This window comes from Lepisma saccharinum, chromosome 23 (genome assembly GCF_977018435.1).
Source record: "Lepisma saccharinum chromosome 23, izLepSacc3.1, whole genome shotgun sequence".
Taxonomy (NCBI): domain Eukaryota; kingdom Metazoa; phylum Arthropoda; class Insecta; order Zygentoma; family Lepismatidae; genus Lepisma; species Lepisma saccharinum.
Genome location: NC_139251.1, coordinates 39,974,237 through 39,990,609, shown reverse-complemented (window position 1 = coordinate 39,990,609; position 16,373 = coordinate 39,974,237). Strand labels below are relative to the sequence as shown.

The following is a 16,373-nucleotide window of genomic DNA, read 5'->3' as shown; positions in this document are numbered from 1 at the left end:
ATTTCTACATTTTCTGTGTCCTACATTAACTTAATATCCCCCTCCCCCACACACATATAATACTGTTAAACTTTTGAAAATGGACTTACTTTATAAAACCCCTGCTGATAACGCGTGACCTTCCCCCCACCCTGGAGATAAATTCTGGCAACAGAAATATGCTTGTGTACTTTTTTTTCTATCATATTTGTTTGTTTCTTCTGAGAAATAAATCTGTCTGCAAGTATATGTTGAAACTACTAAAATATAATTTAGAAAACCTGATACTTATTTTCCATGTTTCCATCCGACAAGAAGTAGCGAAATCTTATTGAAGAGACAAATTTGAGGTAGGAAATTGTAAATTTGCCCTTTATTTTTTCACGAGAATGCTATGAGGTTCTGAAGTGCTTCAAATATTACCCTATAAGGGACTAAATAAAGATAGACGCCAATCCTGTGTTGCAAACTGCTCACCTCAAAAATCCCAAATGAAAACAGAATGAATAAAAATATTGCAAACCAAGTGCTGTGCAGTCATAAGAAGCAAATGATTGATTGTGCCAGAAATAGGACTGTTCTCAAACGTATGTTTATTCCTACTTCTATTATTTTGCGTCACATTTCTGCCCCTGTAAGCAAATTGTAACGATGTGCATGAATGATGGTTAGATGAAATTGAAGAAGGAACACTCACGAAGAAATACCCAAGCCCATAAATTTATGGATACTCACAATCAAATTAAATTAAACACTGAAGCCCAGGCCAGGATTTGAACCAATAACTTTCGGTGGGGTAGACAAAGTCATGTATGATTTAAAACCAATGTATTAACCAATTAATCATGTAGACGATGGCCTTGTCTCTTCATCTACTCGACTATTACAAATTATGACAAGTTGTTAAACTAAATTCACAAAGTTTCGCGGGGAAACACTAACAGAGCAGATGTAATTTGCAGTTTGCTTGGATTCTGAAGAATAAATATTATGAAGATGACATTGTCCTAAAAAAAATGCGAGAGAATATTTTTGAGAACTCTATATTTGAATCATAGAAATAAAAACTGGGATGATATTAATGATGCAAAAGTACCAAACGTATCCATAATTTCGAAGTTCTTCACATTAATGCTTCTACAAAACAATTACAGCCCTCTGAGGGACAGGGCATGCCAAGCAACTTTTCTTTGAGTGGCCCGTGGTCTGCACATCGAGTCCCATCGCCACTGTTTTCTGGCTTTGGAGACTACCACATCATCTTTTAAGTAGCTCCTCAATTGTCCTTGTGATGGTGGGTCAACCCAAAATTTTAGGGATTCCCACCAGGACCGCTTACTCCAAAGCTAGAGCGCTTACCACTATGTTACAACTTACGAGAGAGCCCTATTCAGTTAGGTATGCTTAAATTTAATTTTCTTTTATCTAAAGTCACTTTTTTCTAATATCATCTACCATCGTCATCACAATTAGCCCAAAGAACAGAAATGTGCGTCTTTTTATCATCGTGGTGCCCATTTGCCTACTTGCTTTAGGAGTTTTAAGTTGCTACAAATCCTCACCCATACTCACTACTATCTAAAACGAGAGTGTTACGTGCTTTGCACTACTGGAGTACCAAACACTCGGAAGACAGTTCCATCTTACAGTCAGAGAAACCTTGCTGCGATTGTCAACACGGGGGCTTGAAAAGAGCCTGGCAGACCTTTTGACCCTATGCCGACTTTTCTTTTCATCTTTTTCCAAATTGGCCAGATCGTAAATTCCAAGAGCGTGAGGCGGCACACCCTCAAATGTATTGTCCAACAGATTGAAGAGTAGACAAATACCATTTTATGGTGTCTGTCCTCTGTCGAGCAATAATATATGACAGGAAATCGAGGAAAGTTGATTCACAAATATGTCATTGTTCCTTGTCGGTGAATTCTGACTGATGGCTTGACAAGAATAGACACTTGTTCCTTACCAGAAATTCAACTTTGTTATGGTGGAATTTTTTGCTTCACAGGAATTACGTTTTTCTTCCTTCTCTTCCCTCTATTCGAATGCAATTTTGCTTGCAAGCACAAGAAATAAACAAATTACCGATTTAGAAGTGCGAGGCCCTGTGCGGTGGCACGCATCGTACACCCCTAATGGCGGCCCTGGAATTTATTATGTTACCATAACACCTTCACTTTGTGTTTCCACATTTGAATACTTTTTCAAGTGTTCATCCATAATGTATTAACAATATTATGCTGAACGTGCATGACAAGACTAACATGACAAAATATACATTTCTTCTCCTGCAGTGTTGAAACCATGACTGACAACTTGTTACCTGGCAGTTTCCTCATGGATGGGTTTTTTACATGCACACATACTTTAGGGATGAGGCAGATTAACTGATACTCTATTGCTGATAAGTTTACTGATCACATATATTTGTAAACAGCCTATAATTTAGTACAAAATTACATCATTTTATGAATATCTTTATGTACTCAGCCCTAATTTTTACACAAAATATCTACAGTTTGCACTCAGCTGATTTCCCTGACTTTTCCAGGTCAGTGAGAACTCTGAAATAATTGAGCTGATAATTGTAATCATCATACCTGCCCGAGAGCAAGAACAAAAAAGAAAACCCAGCACACTTGCAGGCAAGCCAAACATCAGTGTGCTTATGACACATTAAAATACCATTAGATGGCAGTTTTCATAAAAGAATTACAATAAATCCAAATGACAAAACAGATTCAAAAACATTCGAGAAAGATGTAAAAAACTTACCCCAACATTCTTATATTTGTCTCAAATACTGACACCACTATGTCATTGTCAAATGATACGTCTCTGATTACTAACTTCACAGCATGCTCGAATTCTTCCAAGTCTCCGAGCACCTTAGAAACAAAAATATATTTGGTTATGAACAATATGAACAATCACATGATCAGTAGAAAATCACTAGAATGAATAATATAAACAAACACATTGACTGAAAATTAAGTGGAGTTTCTATGGTATGTCTGATTTGACAACTGCAAAATTTCATCTCTATTTTAGGACCAACATTACTAGAGAAAAAGTTGTATGCAAATATTCTGATAACCCAGATTGGGATAAAAAAAATCGCTAATAAAATTTGGATTTTGTTATTACAGTTTAACCCCAATCGTACCTTTTCCTGCATTATGAATTCAATCTTGGTGGTGCCAACACAGCAATATATTATAAAATTTCCCCCAATTTTACATTCTCCTGCATTTAAAGTTGTTTCCGTCCCATCTCACAGCCTCCTTCCAGCATTATATTTTTCAAAGAAAACATATTTCATCCAATGTATATTTTTTTCAAGATATGTATATTTTTTTTCATTATAAATGGACCATCCTGTATATGCATAAGCATAAAATTGAAATTAGTTAACTTACTTACGTAGAGTGAGTATATAGTTGTCGTAGACAACGTTTCAGTGGCAACTGTCCCCTTCTTCGGGTCATGAAATCGGCTATTACGTGCATACGTAAAGCTTAGTCATTTAGAAAAGATCAAGGTATATTGAACAGGTTGAATGTTAGAATGACTAATGACTAAAACATGGTAAAACTGTTAAAACTGCTATAAAAATTGTTAAAACCTGTCCATACATATACCTTCATCCTTTCTAAATGACGAAGCTTTACGTATGCACGTAATAGCAGACTTCATGACCTGAAGAAGGGGGCAGTTGCCGACGTCTACGACAACTATATACTCACTTTACGTAAGTAAATTAACTAATTTCGATATTATGCTTATATATGATAGTGAGTAAGTCGCACGGAACCAAAAAATGAAAATGAATATACATGCAGTCTAATGTACAGACAAAGCAAACAAGAATGAGTTATAATTCTTATAGTGTAAAAATTACCATTTCTACTACCATTTGATAAACTTACCACTAAAGTATCCAATGAATCCACAAGGGTCAGTGAAAAACTGAGGAGGAAATAAACCCACATTATACTCACATAAAAGTTAAACAAAACAATATAATTTAGCTCTATTGCCGACAATTTTACTGATCTGATATTTCTATAATAAGCTTTAAATTTAGTGAAAAATTAACATTGTAAATGTCAGATTTTTCCAAAGCAAAACCTACTGCAATCACCTGGTTATGTCCATTAATTAAGCGAGGTCTTTATGGTGGAACATTTTCAATTTTAGATCAGTTAAAGGTACTGGCATGGACGCCCGCAGGATTTTATCCAGGGAGGGGCAAGGAAGGTATTTTTTCCAGGGGGGACAAACAAGGCTAATTTTCCCCAACAATAGTGTTGATCGCTCAAAAAAACATTGTATGATTAAGTTTAAATCTACCATGTTCGTCCAATAATTAACACACATTACTTTGGGTGAAATGAAATTATATGTATGAAAAATATAATTTTTAGTTGACTTTCATTTTCCAGGGGGGAGCATGGGGCCCCCCTTCCAGACGCCCATGGGTACTGGCAAAAATTTGAAAGTGGTACCTACAACACATATACAAAGCAATTACTGTACTAAGAATACTTTTTTTTTCAATTTTGTTATAATGTTTAGTACTTTCAATGTGTCATTAAGGTAACTGGCTGATTAGTGGATCTGAAAGGACAAGGAGGGGGAGGGATAATACAAGTAGTGTAGGACGATATATCATCCAGACAATATAATGAGATATTGAAAAAATCCACACGATATCAACTAGACAATATATCATCATGATTTTTGGTGATATATATCATGGAGACGATATATCGCCGATATCATGATATGGAAAAAATATTGTATTGTATCATCTATGATGATATTTTCTTGATATATCGCAATGTCAAATTTCCGATATTTTCCATCCCTAATTACAAGTGAAACAAAATACACTGTACTTACTTTCCTAGTGTGTCATCAATATCACCTCTGCTAGGAGCTGTCCCCCGCCACCTCCCGCAACAACTCAGAGGCATGAGTTCATCTGCTGGGTAAGCATTGTCCTGTAAATATAGAAATGCATGTACTTCTATGAATAAGTGGAGCTGTTACACAATGAGTTGTTATTTTTTATTATGTTTATAATCGACAAAATTATTTCACCAGACTTAATACAGCATTAAAGAATTAATGGATCAATAAACATCATTGATTACTAGGGCTGACCGATACCGATCGATACTAGCAGTATCAGTATCGGAAAGTATCGGTTGCAATTCATCTACTGATATCAGCTGATACTTTTCCGTCATATTGGGTCTTTCACGGAGTCCACAAAAATGGTGAGCAACACATTCGCAGGGTGTTATTATTGAAATTATGCAAAATTTAAACTTTATTTCTATGTTTCACGAAAAAACTATATTTTATGATTACATAATATCTATTTTAATATTCTGATAAAATTATTTGAATATTTTAAAGCAAATTTCTTGGTAATTTGATGCATGTAATTGAAGAAATATATTTACACACATTTTTCTACTGTTATATACTCCATTGTAAAATGGCAGAATTCTTTGTTAAATAAAATGTTGATCAATATTTTGAACAAATTTAAATTATTGCAATTTTCAAGTATCGGTACCAGTGGGAATCACTAAGAGTATTGGCATCGGTATCGGTTCAAAGTGGTATCAGCTCAGCCCTATTCATTACATAACATGTTGAGTTAGAAAAATATACTATCTATGCAAATCATACGTGGAAGAAGTGAACAGCAGGAACTTTGGCTGCTGTAAACCAGCTCAAAATAAGAACTCTGGTTCTTACCAGTGAAGGACATAAAACGTGGGGTTTCTGTTTAATCATAATCTACAAGTTTATAAAAACAAAATTCCCTTACTTTTACAGGTTTCCCAGATCAAGTATAAAAAATTTCCAGAAATTTCAAAAAAATTTAAACATGTGTGCAAGAAGGTTACTATACTTTAGCTAACACTACACTTAGAATCCAAGTTAACCACGTTTTTAGAATATTCGCTTCACATGTAAAAGTAATAAGAAGGGAAATTGAATAGAAATTAATGTTGGAAAGGGGTATCATGGGGCAGCTTTTATGTAATACTTTGCCCTTATTGACTTATGGTTAACAAATATTTTTTTAAAATTAAAATATCTTAACAATTATAGCATAAATAGTAGATAATTAAAGTAAAATTTGGTATTAATCCTAAAATCTAACAAACACAACCCACAAATTGCAAAAGTAAGTGGGAAATTGCAATAGTTATTTATACCGCATTTGTTAGAACCTGTCCCATTTCCTGCGATAGGGATCGCTCGACAGTTTCGGTGCCAATGAGAAACGAGGAAAAAATCGTCTGCTGGACAGCGAGGAGCGAATGGAAGCCAGCAGAGAGGCGCTTACGTAGACGCTGTTGCCACATTGCGTATTTTAATTGGCTGCCTGGCTTTGACTTTCCCCAGCACGGAGAAAAGCCAGCGATCAGCTAGCAAGGGAACCGGGACAGGTTGTAACAAACGCGGTATAGTGTAGTAGATTTCTCATGAAATATGACCTTTACCTACAGCAGTGGTTCCCAAGCTTTTTCATTTCACGGCACCTTTAGAGTTTCAAGGTTTTTTTTCCTTGGCACCCAAGTCAGAATGTATGCCTATCTAACACTTGTTATGCTCAGTTAGTGTGGTTAGGTTGCCATAAGTTAAAAAACAAACACAACAATCATATCATTGAAATTAGTGGGAAAGATAGGCTTGTTGTTCACTGAAATCTTGGTATCATAGAGGACCAAGCCACCCTCATTTTTAGTTCCACGCTGAATTTTTGTACGATATTTGCTCCTTATCACAGCAAGCACCGAAAATCCAGCTTCACACAAATGGGATTAAGAATCGCAGAGGTTTACCGCTTAGCAGCAGATATTAATCTTTTACTGATATCCAAAACTGAGTTAGTTCCATGCTGCCAAACTTGGTCTTCAGCGTATTATCACGAGACAGCTCAATAGGATTTTCTTCTTCTGATGGAGCTCTGGCCGTGAATGGGTCTTGAATCCGTGCGAACTTGTCAATATTGTATTCTTCAAAGTATTTCTTGAACCAGTTGATAAAACTGTGAAAGATGCTCTTCCAAAACAATTTTATGTTGCTAAAGAAATAATTTCAGTGAAAATATTGGAACATTTCGCACTGCCCCTGTAAGGGTGCCACGATGCACACTATGGGAACCACAATTAATATACAATTTTACTGTAACTACCAGTAATACTAAATATATCAAATTGAAGTATAGTTTTTCCACAAGAGATTTTAATTTTTTTGCTTATCCTTTTTCTTTTGTTTGTTCAAAAACCCACTCTTACTGCACTACTACAAAACGGTGATATTTCCAGAAGCCCAGTAAACTTCCAGACATTTCCAGAAAAAGTCAATTCAGTGACTTTTACATGATTTCGAGACTGGTTAATCAAACCTGAGATTTTACAGAGCATTGCCACACAACAACTACTACTTCCACAGTGGGAAGAGAACATTTAGATAAAAAATTCGTTGTATGTATGCAGCATACATTCAAGGTTGCCACTAACCGTTATATTCCTTATCAGAAAACAATAAAGTGTTTACCACACTTAGACAGTGTAGCCAGTAAAAGCAAAGGGCACGACTGCTGGATAGGACTTACGAAGCCATTTCTGATGCAAAAACATGAAAAGGGATACGCTACGTGTGCATGGATGATGATGCACACATGATTTAAAAGGTATGATAATATTTCCATATAATGATCTTAATTTTATAGTGGAAACACAAGCAAAGAAACCCACGACTCCTGTGCACTGTACTCCTGCATGGAGGGGAAGGGGAGTGGACCATGCTTCCTTATGCCCCGAGCTGAACGGAAGAAGGGAAAGCTGCACGGGGACTTTTCGTTCAAGGTTTCTTCCTTGTGGTCGCTCTATAATATGTTTTCTGACAGGAAGATAAATTATAGTAGCAACTGCGAATTTGTACCACATGGCTGCATACATACAGGATAGAAAATGCTACTTTTCAAGCAATAATAGAATCAAAAATCATATACAAATAATTAATGAACGAAGTAAATGAATCATTCAGATTACATCAAAGCATTTTATAACATATCACATTATATCTATTGGTAAAAATTTGATTTACTTAATTTAATTTACAATTATATTAGTGAATTATAATAAAAATATATAAATAACTTACGTGAGTGAGTAGGAATGTTTCAGAATGATATTTCGGAAGTCTGTACTACTTCCTTCATCAGGTAATAAAATAAAAAACTTTAGGTGCCAACCATGGTACTGCATTGTTAAATCGTAAGTTGAGGATTCAGGTTGAGGATAGAAAAGGTAAAAAAAACCTCCCTGTTAAAAACAAAAACCACAACTAAAACAATTAAAAATCGAAGACCTATTACAGTCCCCTAGTGACTTCAGTCACTGTTGGGTAGAACACATGGACTGTGAGCGCTCCTATCCTTCGTCGGAATCCCCTATTACAAGGGGGTTTCCGAAAAGATCGCAAAAACAATGAGAAAATACGGCATAAAATGCGGGAGGAAGGCTGTTAGAAATATTGAAAAGAATTTTACCGGGTAAAAAGAAGGGGTATACCAGATCGAATGTGAATGCGGGAATGAATATGATGGGCAGATGGGGAGAAACATGCGCACTAGATGGGACAAACATGATAAAGATATTAAGGAAGGGGTACCCAAAACAGGCCTATCCAAACATATCATAATGAGCGGACATAGGATTATAAAAAGGGAAGTCATTAGGAAAGAGGAGAATAAATTAAACAGGACCGTATATGAAGCTGCATTTATATGCACAGGAAAAAGGAATAAGCTTAACAGAGATGATGGAAATCTGGAGGAAGGGTGGATCGCTTTTCTTAAAAAGTTTTATAAAGCGGGAAATACAGACATTAAAATGGATTTTCATGTCACTCCCGAGGTTGTGAAGGCCATCAAAGAAGAGAGAGAGTTCACCCTGCAACGGTGACGTATAAGATTGTAAGAGGGGAACGATGGAGGAGAAATTTCACCCTCCATGCAGGATAGGAGCTCCATGTGTTCTACCCAACACTGACGGAAGTCACTAGGGGACTGTAATAGTCCTCAACTTACGATTTAAAAATGCGGTACCATGTCTGGCACCTAAAGTTTTTTCTTTTATTATTTTACTACCTGATGAAGGAAGTAGTACAGACTTGCGAAACGTCGTTCTGAAACATTCCTACTCACTTACGTAAATTATTTATATATTTTTATTTGAATTGATAGTGAGTAAAACGCACCATTGTAGTATGTTGGAGTCAAATTAGTTTCAAATACATACTGAAAAAGGTTTTCTAATTACTTGCAGCAGCTTTTGTACAGAATGCTTTTCTATTCTGTTCCTGTATGCTTCCTATTCCTATGTAAATGAATAGGTCAGGTGGGGACAGTTTTGATGTTCCTAGCAATATAATCAGTGCCCAAAGTCAGGAGGGCTGCAGGGAGATGGTATCCCAAGCTAGAAAAAGTTTCAGAAAGCATCCCCCAGTTGTCTCACTGTCACCATGTTACATCACAGGAGCATCCCCTCAGCTAACTCCAAGGTTCGACCACCCCCCCCCCCCCCCAGCTAACAATTTCGGTAAAAATTTACTATCAGTCGGACACCTATAACTTCTTCGTTTCATCAATTTTGACATTCGTACTTAACTATCTGCTTCGTGGAACATTCCTTAAGGTGTATTGACTCTTTTTGATCAAAGTAATTGCAATTTTTCACATTACGACTTGAGTACTTCTTTCTCGTAGTCTTTTCGCTTGGCTGAGGCACAATATGGCGCATACGCCTTCCTACATAATCACACGTCGTGCTTGTGTTTTGTCGATTTTCATTCGTTATGCAGTGTTTCAACCTTCGAAACCCAAGAAATACCCATTAACAAAGATCATCTGATCTAATTTAGTTTAAAACTTTTTCACATTGCTTTACGAAGAAAACTGTAATGTTTCGGGTCGCTATCCGGGAATGGTTTTTGGGGCTATCCGTACCGGAATCGGTGGGAAATTTAAACTAAAAAATTATTTTAGTTTGAAATTTTTTGAGTCCAAATTTTCCACCGATTCCGGGCTCCGCCCCTGGGGTAATTGACCCACCGCTACCGTGGCCCCACCTCCGCTCCGGCTTTCTCTATAGAGTCCGTGTTAAAGGCACGTCAGAAATTGGTCGGAGTTACCTGCCCCCAAATGTGCCCCAAACTTTTAAATTTGAAGAAATCCGTTTCCAGGATACAGAAAACTTACCTAAATTTCACCATGCATCCACGACACGTCATATTAGGCATATACCCACAGCCCATTCCTTCTAACGAGTAGCTTACATTCACTGCCACATTTTCGACATTCCCTTCCTTTCTTCACAAACTCGTGTTCAGTTAAATTAAAAAATCCACTGGATCTTCCACACCCGGTACGAATTTCACCACGCACCCACGACACGTCATGTTTCTAACTTTCGTTGCAAACACAGACAGTTCAAAACACCGGACACCCAATGAACATGAACAAAACAGTCACGACGCGTGATGATGTACGAAGGTGTACACGCCAAAGACTATTGGACATCGGAGAATTAATTTTCAACAAAGAACATGAATTTCCGCTATGAAACATTCCCACATCACACCTTCCAGATGTTAGACAATGCTACAGGGGTAACAGTATGGTATAGTGAAAACACATTTCACTCGTTTATTTCCTAATTATCTACATTTGTACTTACCTGTTATGCATAGCTCTTGCCACCACCGTCGACTACGTGAATCAAATGTTCCGTGCATTCAATTGTAACCCCCTGTTAGTGTTGCAATCACACTCTAGTTTTACAAGATGACGTGTGAGCATTTTTTTTTCTCAATTTAATTTTCTATGTTTGCCTAACCTAACTGAACCTAAACTAACCTTCCGTGAATGGTTTGTAGATCAATTTTCGCTTAAAAAACCTTCTGTGAATAATATGTGCGGCACTTTTTGGTTAATAAGTGTTAGTGTAGTAACCACACGGTAGTTTTACAAGATGACGTGTGAGCATTTTTTTTTTTTTCCAATTTAATTTTCTGTTTGCCTAACCTAACCTTCCGTGAATGGTTTGTGGATCAATTTTTGCTTAAAAACCTGTGAATAGTTTGTGCGACCTTTGTCAGATAATAAGTTTGGAAACACTGCATATCAGCTGACGATAGACAACGTGAGTCAAGATTTGCCCACCATATTGTGTGTAACAAAAGCAAATTAGCAACGAACAATAAATACTTGTAATGTGAAAAATTACACTTTTTTCAGTGAAAAAAGGAAAATCCCACGTTGAAAAATATTCCGCTGTGCATAACAGGTAAGTACAAATGTAAATAATTAGGAAATAAACGAGTGAAATGTGTCTTCACTATACCATACTGTTACCCTTCAATTGTCAGTTATGCCACTGCTTCATTTCTGTTCAGCACCAAGCAGGCAACTTACGTTCTTGAAAAATTACAGCAATTACCTTCACAAGCCTAATATGATACATAATAAAAGATGCACAAAATTGGATAATGAACAATTGTTTTAAATATTAGACAAAAAAATACTGGTATTCCAACTAACAGGAATACCTTTATGTATTGAAAACTCACATTTTTATAAGTAGCTATTTTAATCTATTCCCTATCTCATGGATATTCTAAAATCAAAATAAAATCGTAGATCAGAAAAATTCCTTGCAACATTGTAACAATGGTTCTGAACAGTTTACTTTTTTTTTAAAAAAAATACTCACCATATATGCCCGATATGCATGATAAAACATATCCTTTGCTTCCTCTCTGTAAAAAACAAAAAACACACATTAAACAAAATCAAGCCAGCTAAGCTATCTTATTAAAATGCAATACACTGATAAAAGTTTTATGTAACCATGATTCAGTGACAAATTGTTACAATTTAACCCCTTTATAGTCTTACTTATCCACCCATAATTTTGCATCTAGTCACTACTGTTGTGCAAATCCGGAGGTCACTAATGTTCCACTTAAATACATGCAAAACAGACACACAGATCTGTAGCCTCATATCAAACAATAATGAAAAAGCACTACAAAATTTCATTACTTATTTTGGTACTACTTTACTATACCAGAGACACCTATCAATGATTTATTTCGCAATTTTTTACATTGCTAACGTACTCTTCTGCATTGCGGAACATTTCTTTAGGTGAAATAATGAATTTATAACAAAAATAATTTCTATTTCTTACATTAACGAGTACTTACTGTTGTTCCTTATTTCCCACAAACCATCCACGGGTAGCCCCAAAAACCATTGATGTTAGCCCAAAAATTCACGATAGCCCCACGAACCATCACGGGGACGAGGTATGCCTACTAGGTTAGGTTAGGCCTGTTAGGTTAGGTTCCATTAGCACTCCTTTCGTTCAATTTAGCATATACGGACAACATCATGGAGGCAGCAGCAATAGCGCATCGGAAATAAATTTTCGTACAAAACCACATGCATTCGCATTAAAATGGATCAAAACTACATTCCCGAACATCAACAACACTACAGAAAATGATTTTCGTAAGTACTTTCGGCTAGAATGTACAATATAGAGAAAGTCTCCAATTTCGTTAATTTTCGGTATACTAACTAATTTTGGCCTCCTAATCACTAATCTGTTGTAAAAAACTGGGTGTCACGTCTGGAAATTGTACATTTTGATGAAAAATTGTTCGTTAGCGCCAAAAACCATCCACGGGTAGCCCCACAAACAGGGACGGCGACAGGGGTGGGCACGGGTGGGCAAGCGCCCACCCAAAAATTCCTGTGCCCACCCGATTGCCCACCCAATCAAATTCAATTAGTACACATACTTGGGGATATAGAAATGATTCAATAAATAAGTGTATTCTGGTGTTCATAACATGTACATTTTACTTGTGAATATTATCTATGCTAGAAATGTTCACATATTATCATCGTATATAAAGCCAAATTTCTCATTAGAAAGTGAAAGTAATTACTAGAGCTATTGAAACAAAAAATGTGCTCAAATTAGTACTTCCATGATTAAAAGCAGCTAGTAGGATTAGGAGGCTCAAAATTATGCAGGGTATGATCAAGATTAGATGAGAATTTACGGTAAACTTGAGGATTGCAGCTCCGTGTTTCACTGGGAAAGACTGCTTTGAAAAGAACCACATAATGAAAAAAATAGGTACTTCGGATGTGGTAAAAAATATAATAAACCACACCATGTAACTTGGCAAGAAGTTGTAACTGAAACTGTGTAGAGAGGATTGGTGCTGTAAGCTCCGGGCCTCCACATACGTATATAAATCCCAATCTGGGTATGGTTAAAATAATCTCCAAATAAAGAAATAAAAACATCATCTTAGCGTTACTTCTCCAGCAACACAATAAATTATTTCAACTTTTTAATTATTATTATTATTATTATTATTAGAATAATTTAATCAAGAAGACTTAGATGGACAGGCCATGTGACACGAATGGCAGAGGAAAGAAGAGTTTACAGGATTCTTGTTGGGAAACCTGATGGTAAGAGACCAGTAGGAAGGCCAAGACGAAGATGGAGAGATAACGTTGAGATGGACCTAAAATAAATCGGTAAGGATAGGAAAGATTGGATTGATCTTGCCCCGGATAGAAACAGATGGAAGACTTGTGTTTCTTCAGCCATAAACCTTCGGGTTTAAGTATGCTAAAGAGTATAGTGTAGTTTTAATTAGCTCTGCATTGAAATTCCAGAAGTGTCCTTTTTTATTTCATTACAATTTTTATACACCTGTTATCTTCAAATATCAATATGGTATGCGAAATATCAACTTTATATTCATTCTACTAATATGAAGGAATCACAATAATCACTACAATACCGAAGTGAATACATTTTAATAAACCAGTTATGTATGGAAAAAGCTACAGAATTATTCAATTGCTAATGACTGTTATCATATTTAGAAATCCTCTATCGACACACAAATTTTGCCACACGAATCAGCCGAAAATATCGACAGAATCTGTAGATGCATCTGAAGTAAAGAAAAAAAGTTATGTCACGAAGTATCCAGAAGACTATTTTGTTAGTTTGTTTTTAAGTCCACTTTTATGCTCAGATGGTCTAATCGGGACTAAACCTACAGTTTAACGTGTAGTCCGAACCGGTGTGCATTGTGCTTCCACCAGAAGAGTGGGGAGTCCAACACATGACCTCTTCATTGTAATGCGACAGCGTTATGCCATTGGGGAAAAAATATACAGAAAGAACTCGCACCAAACGTGTCATTTTATCACCACAGAAGATGCGTCCATTTATGAGAGGGTGATTACCTGAGACAAATTGAGACTTTCGGAAAACAACGTCATTGTTCACGGAATTAGCTGCCTTGATCCACTAATGAAACGCTGTGCAATTGAAACTACCACCTCAACTTTCCAAGAGGTATAAACTAATGAAACTCCATTTTTCTGGTTGATTTGTTTTATTTTAAGTCATTTTTCTGCTAATTTTAATAATGACGATGTTATAAGGTTCAATGGTGATTAGATGAAAGTAACGAAGGGGCGAAAACAAATACATTCTGACACTCAAAATACAAACCGTCATAAATTATTACTTTGACAGTGGTTCCAGGCTCCAGGGACTCGTTGCCCTGAAAGAATTAAGTTTCCATTTTATTGTATTCGAAATGGTCACGCCATACAACCCAAGTCATCTATAAAAAATAGATGAATTATTACTGGCACGGTGATCAACTTCGATGAATTCCTTGTGTTCTAAATCATTTTGTTACCTCAAAAAATATGTTCATGTAACCATACGTGTGTTGCTTCTCCCGCATTAGTAACATGAGAGTTCAGGAAACGAATAGCAACTTTGCTAATAATCTCTTTAATTCTGAACAGATTTTTCAGTCTTACTTGTTTATTACATATGAGTGATATTTTGTCAAAATAGCCTTTCATTAGCCTAGAAATACTTCATGGACAATGAACAAAGAATTTGCTTTCTTTGCACGTTTTAAATCATTCCTAATAAGACATTCATTTTAATCCAAACATGCAGTGGCGGCGATTAGGAGGAGCGGGAAGTGGGGGATGCAGTTCCCCCGTCACATTTTGCCACTTTTTGCCCCCGCACTATGGCCTCTTTATGCTACCAAGAAAAAGTATATTGTCCTTGCCCCTCAAATGTTGGCACCCGATTGCCGCTACTACAAACATTCAGATAGATTTGTCAGTTGTGCAAACCTTGTAAGCTAAGAAAAGTGATCGCCAAAGGAGTAAGAAAACTCTTCGAGTTAAAAACTCATACGATGAAAATACTATGCTCAGGAACATGTCTTCAATTACGAGAAACTTCACGATTGTCTACCATCGCACTTTCTATTACTGTCGCTCCGGCTCCCGTGGCGGAGTACGCCAAGGGTCCTGGGCATGGATGTTTGTGAGTGACGTCCATTCATCAATTTCATCACGTCATCACTCATCCCCATCTTCGCAAATTAGCCAAAAGTGGCACAAAAAGCGAAGTAAAATAAAGCAATGAATCAACCAATCAAATCAATCTATCACTGTCGCCGAATACATAAAATGAAGTATGTGCGTTGTATTTGCAACACAAGCTTAAACCTAATTCACATTTATTTCACTGTATTAACATGCATGAAATAATGTGGTTAGAATGTATGGCTACACATGCTAAACACTTCCTTGAAATAATTATGTCCATCAGAGACAAAGCGAAAGGAAATGGAACAAGATGGGAGGATAGATTAGAAAAGAATAAAGAGGAAAACAAGAAAAGGAAAGGGAAAAGAAGTAAGAGGAGAATCGGGTGTGTACGAGAGAGGGGGATCCATACGTCTTACACACACATATATACAATATATGGTCTTACATTTATACTGCCCACCCTAATCTATCAATATGGCGCTTCTGCCCACCCAGTCGAAAATTTCTGGCGCCGTCCCTGCCCACAAACCATTGACGTTAGCCTCAAAAACCATCCACGGGTAGCCCCACAAACCATTGACGTTAGCCCCAAAAACCATCCACGGGTAGCCCCACGAACCATTCACACGAGGTTAGGTTAGGCCTGTTAGGTTAGGTTCCATTAGCACTCATTTCACCCCCACATTCATCGAATAAATAGGGATCGTACTAGAATTGAACATCATAAATAATTTTCTTGTAAAATAACGGCGTGGTTGGACACAATGACAGGATATTACATTTTTGTTCGTAAAACTACACATATACACCTATATATATATAAAAAATTCAATCGGCTTTTTTTCAAATTTTCAGACGTGACCCCCGGTTTCTTTCAACAGAT

At 36.6% G+C, this 16,373-nt stretch overlaps 1 protein-coding gene across 1 annotated transcript in view; it reads right to left on the bottom strand.

Moving 5' to 3' along the window:
- Edem2 (ER degradation enhancer, mannosidase alpha-like 2) overlaps window positions 1-16,373 on the bottom strand; it is a 57,527-nt gene that overhangs the window by 40,034 nt on the left and 1,120 nt on the right. The window contains exons 2-5 of the mRNA XM_083110194.1: window positions 11,790-11,835; window positions 4,885-4,985; window positions 3,909-3,948; window positions 2,755-2,867 (exon numbers count right to left, since the gene is read on the bottom strand). Of these exons, the coding sequence (XP_082966320.1) occupies window positions 2,755-2,867; window positions 3,909-3,948; window positions 4,885-4,985; window positions 11,790-11,835 (300 nt within the window). The remainder of the gene's footprint in view (window positions 1-2,754; window positions 2,868-3,908; window positions 3,949-4,884; window positions 4,986-11,789; window positions 11,836-16,373) is intronic.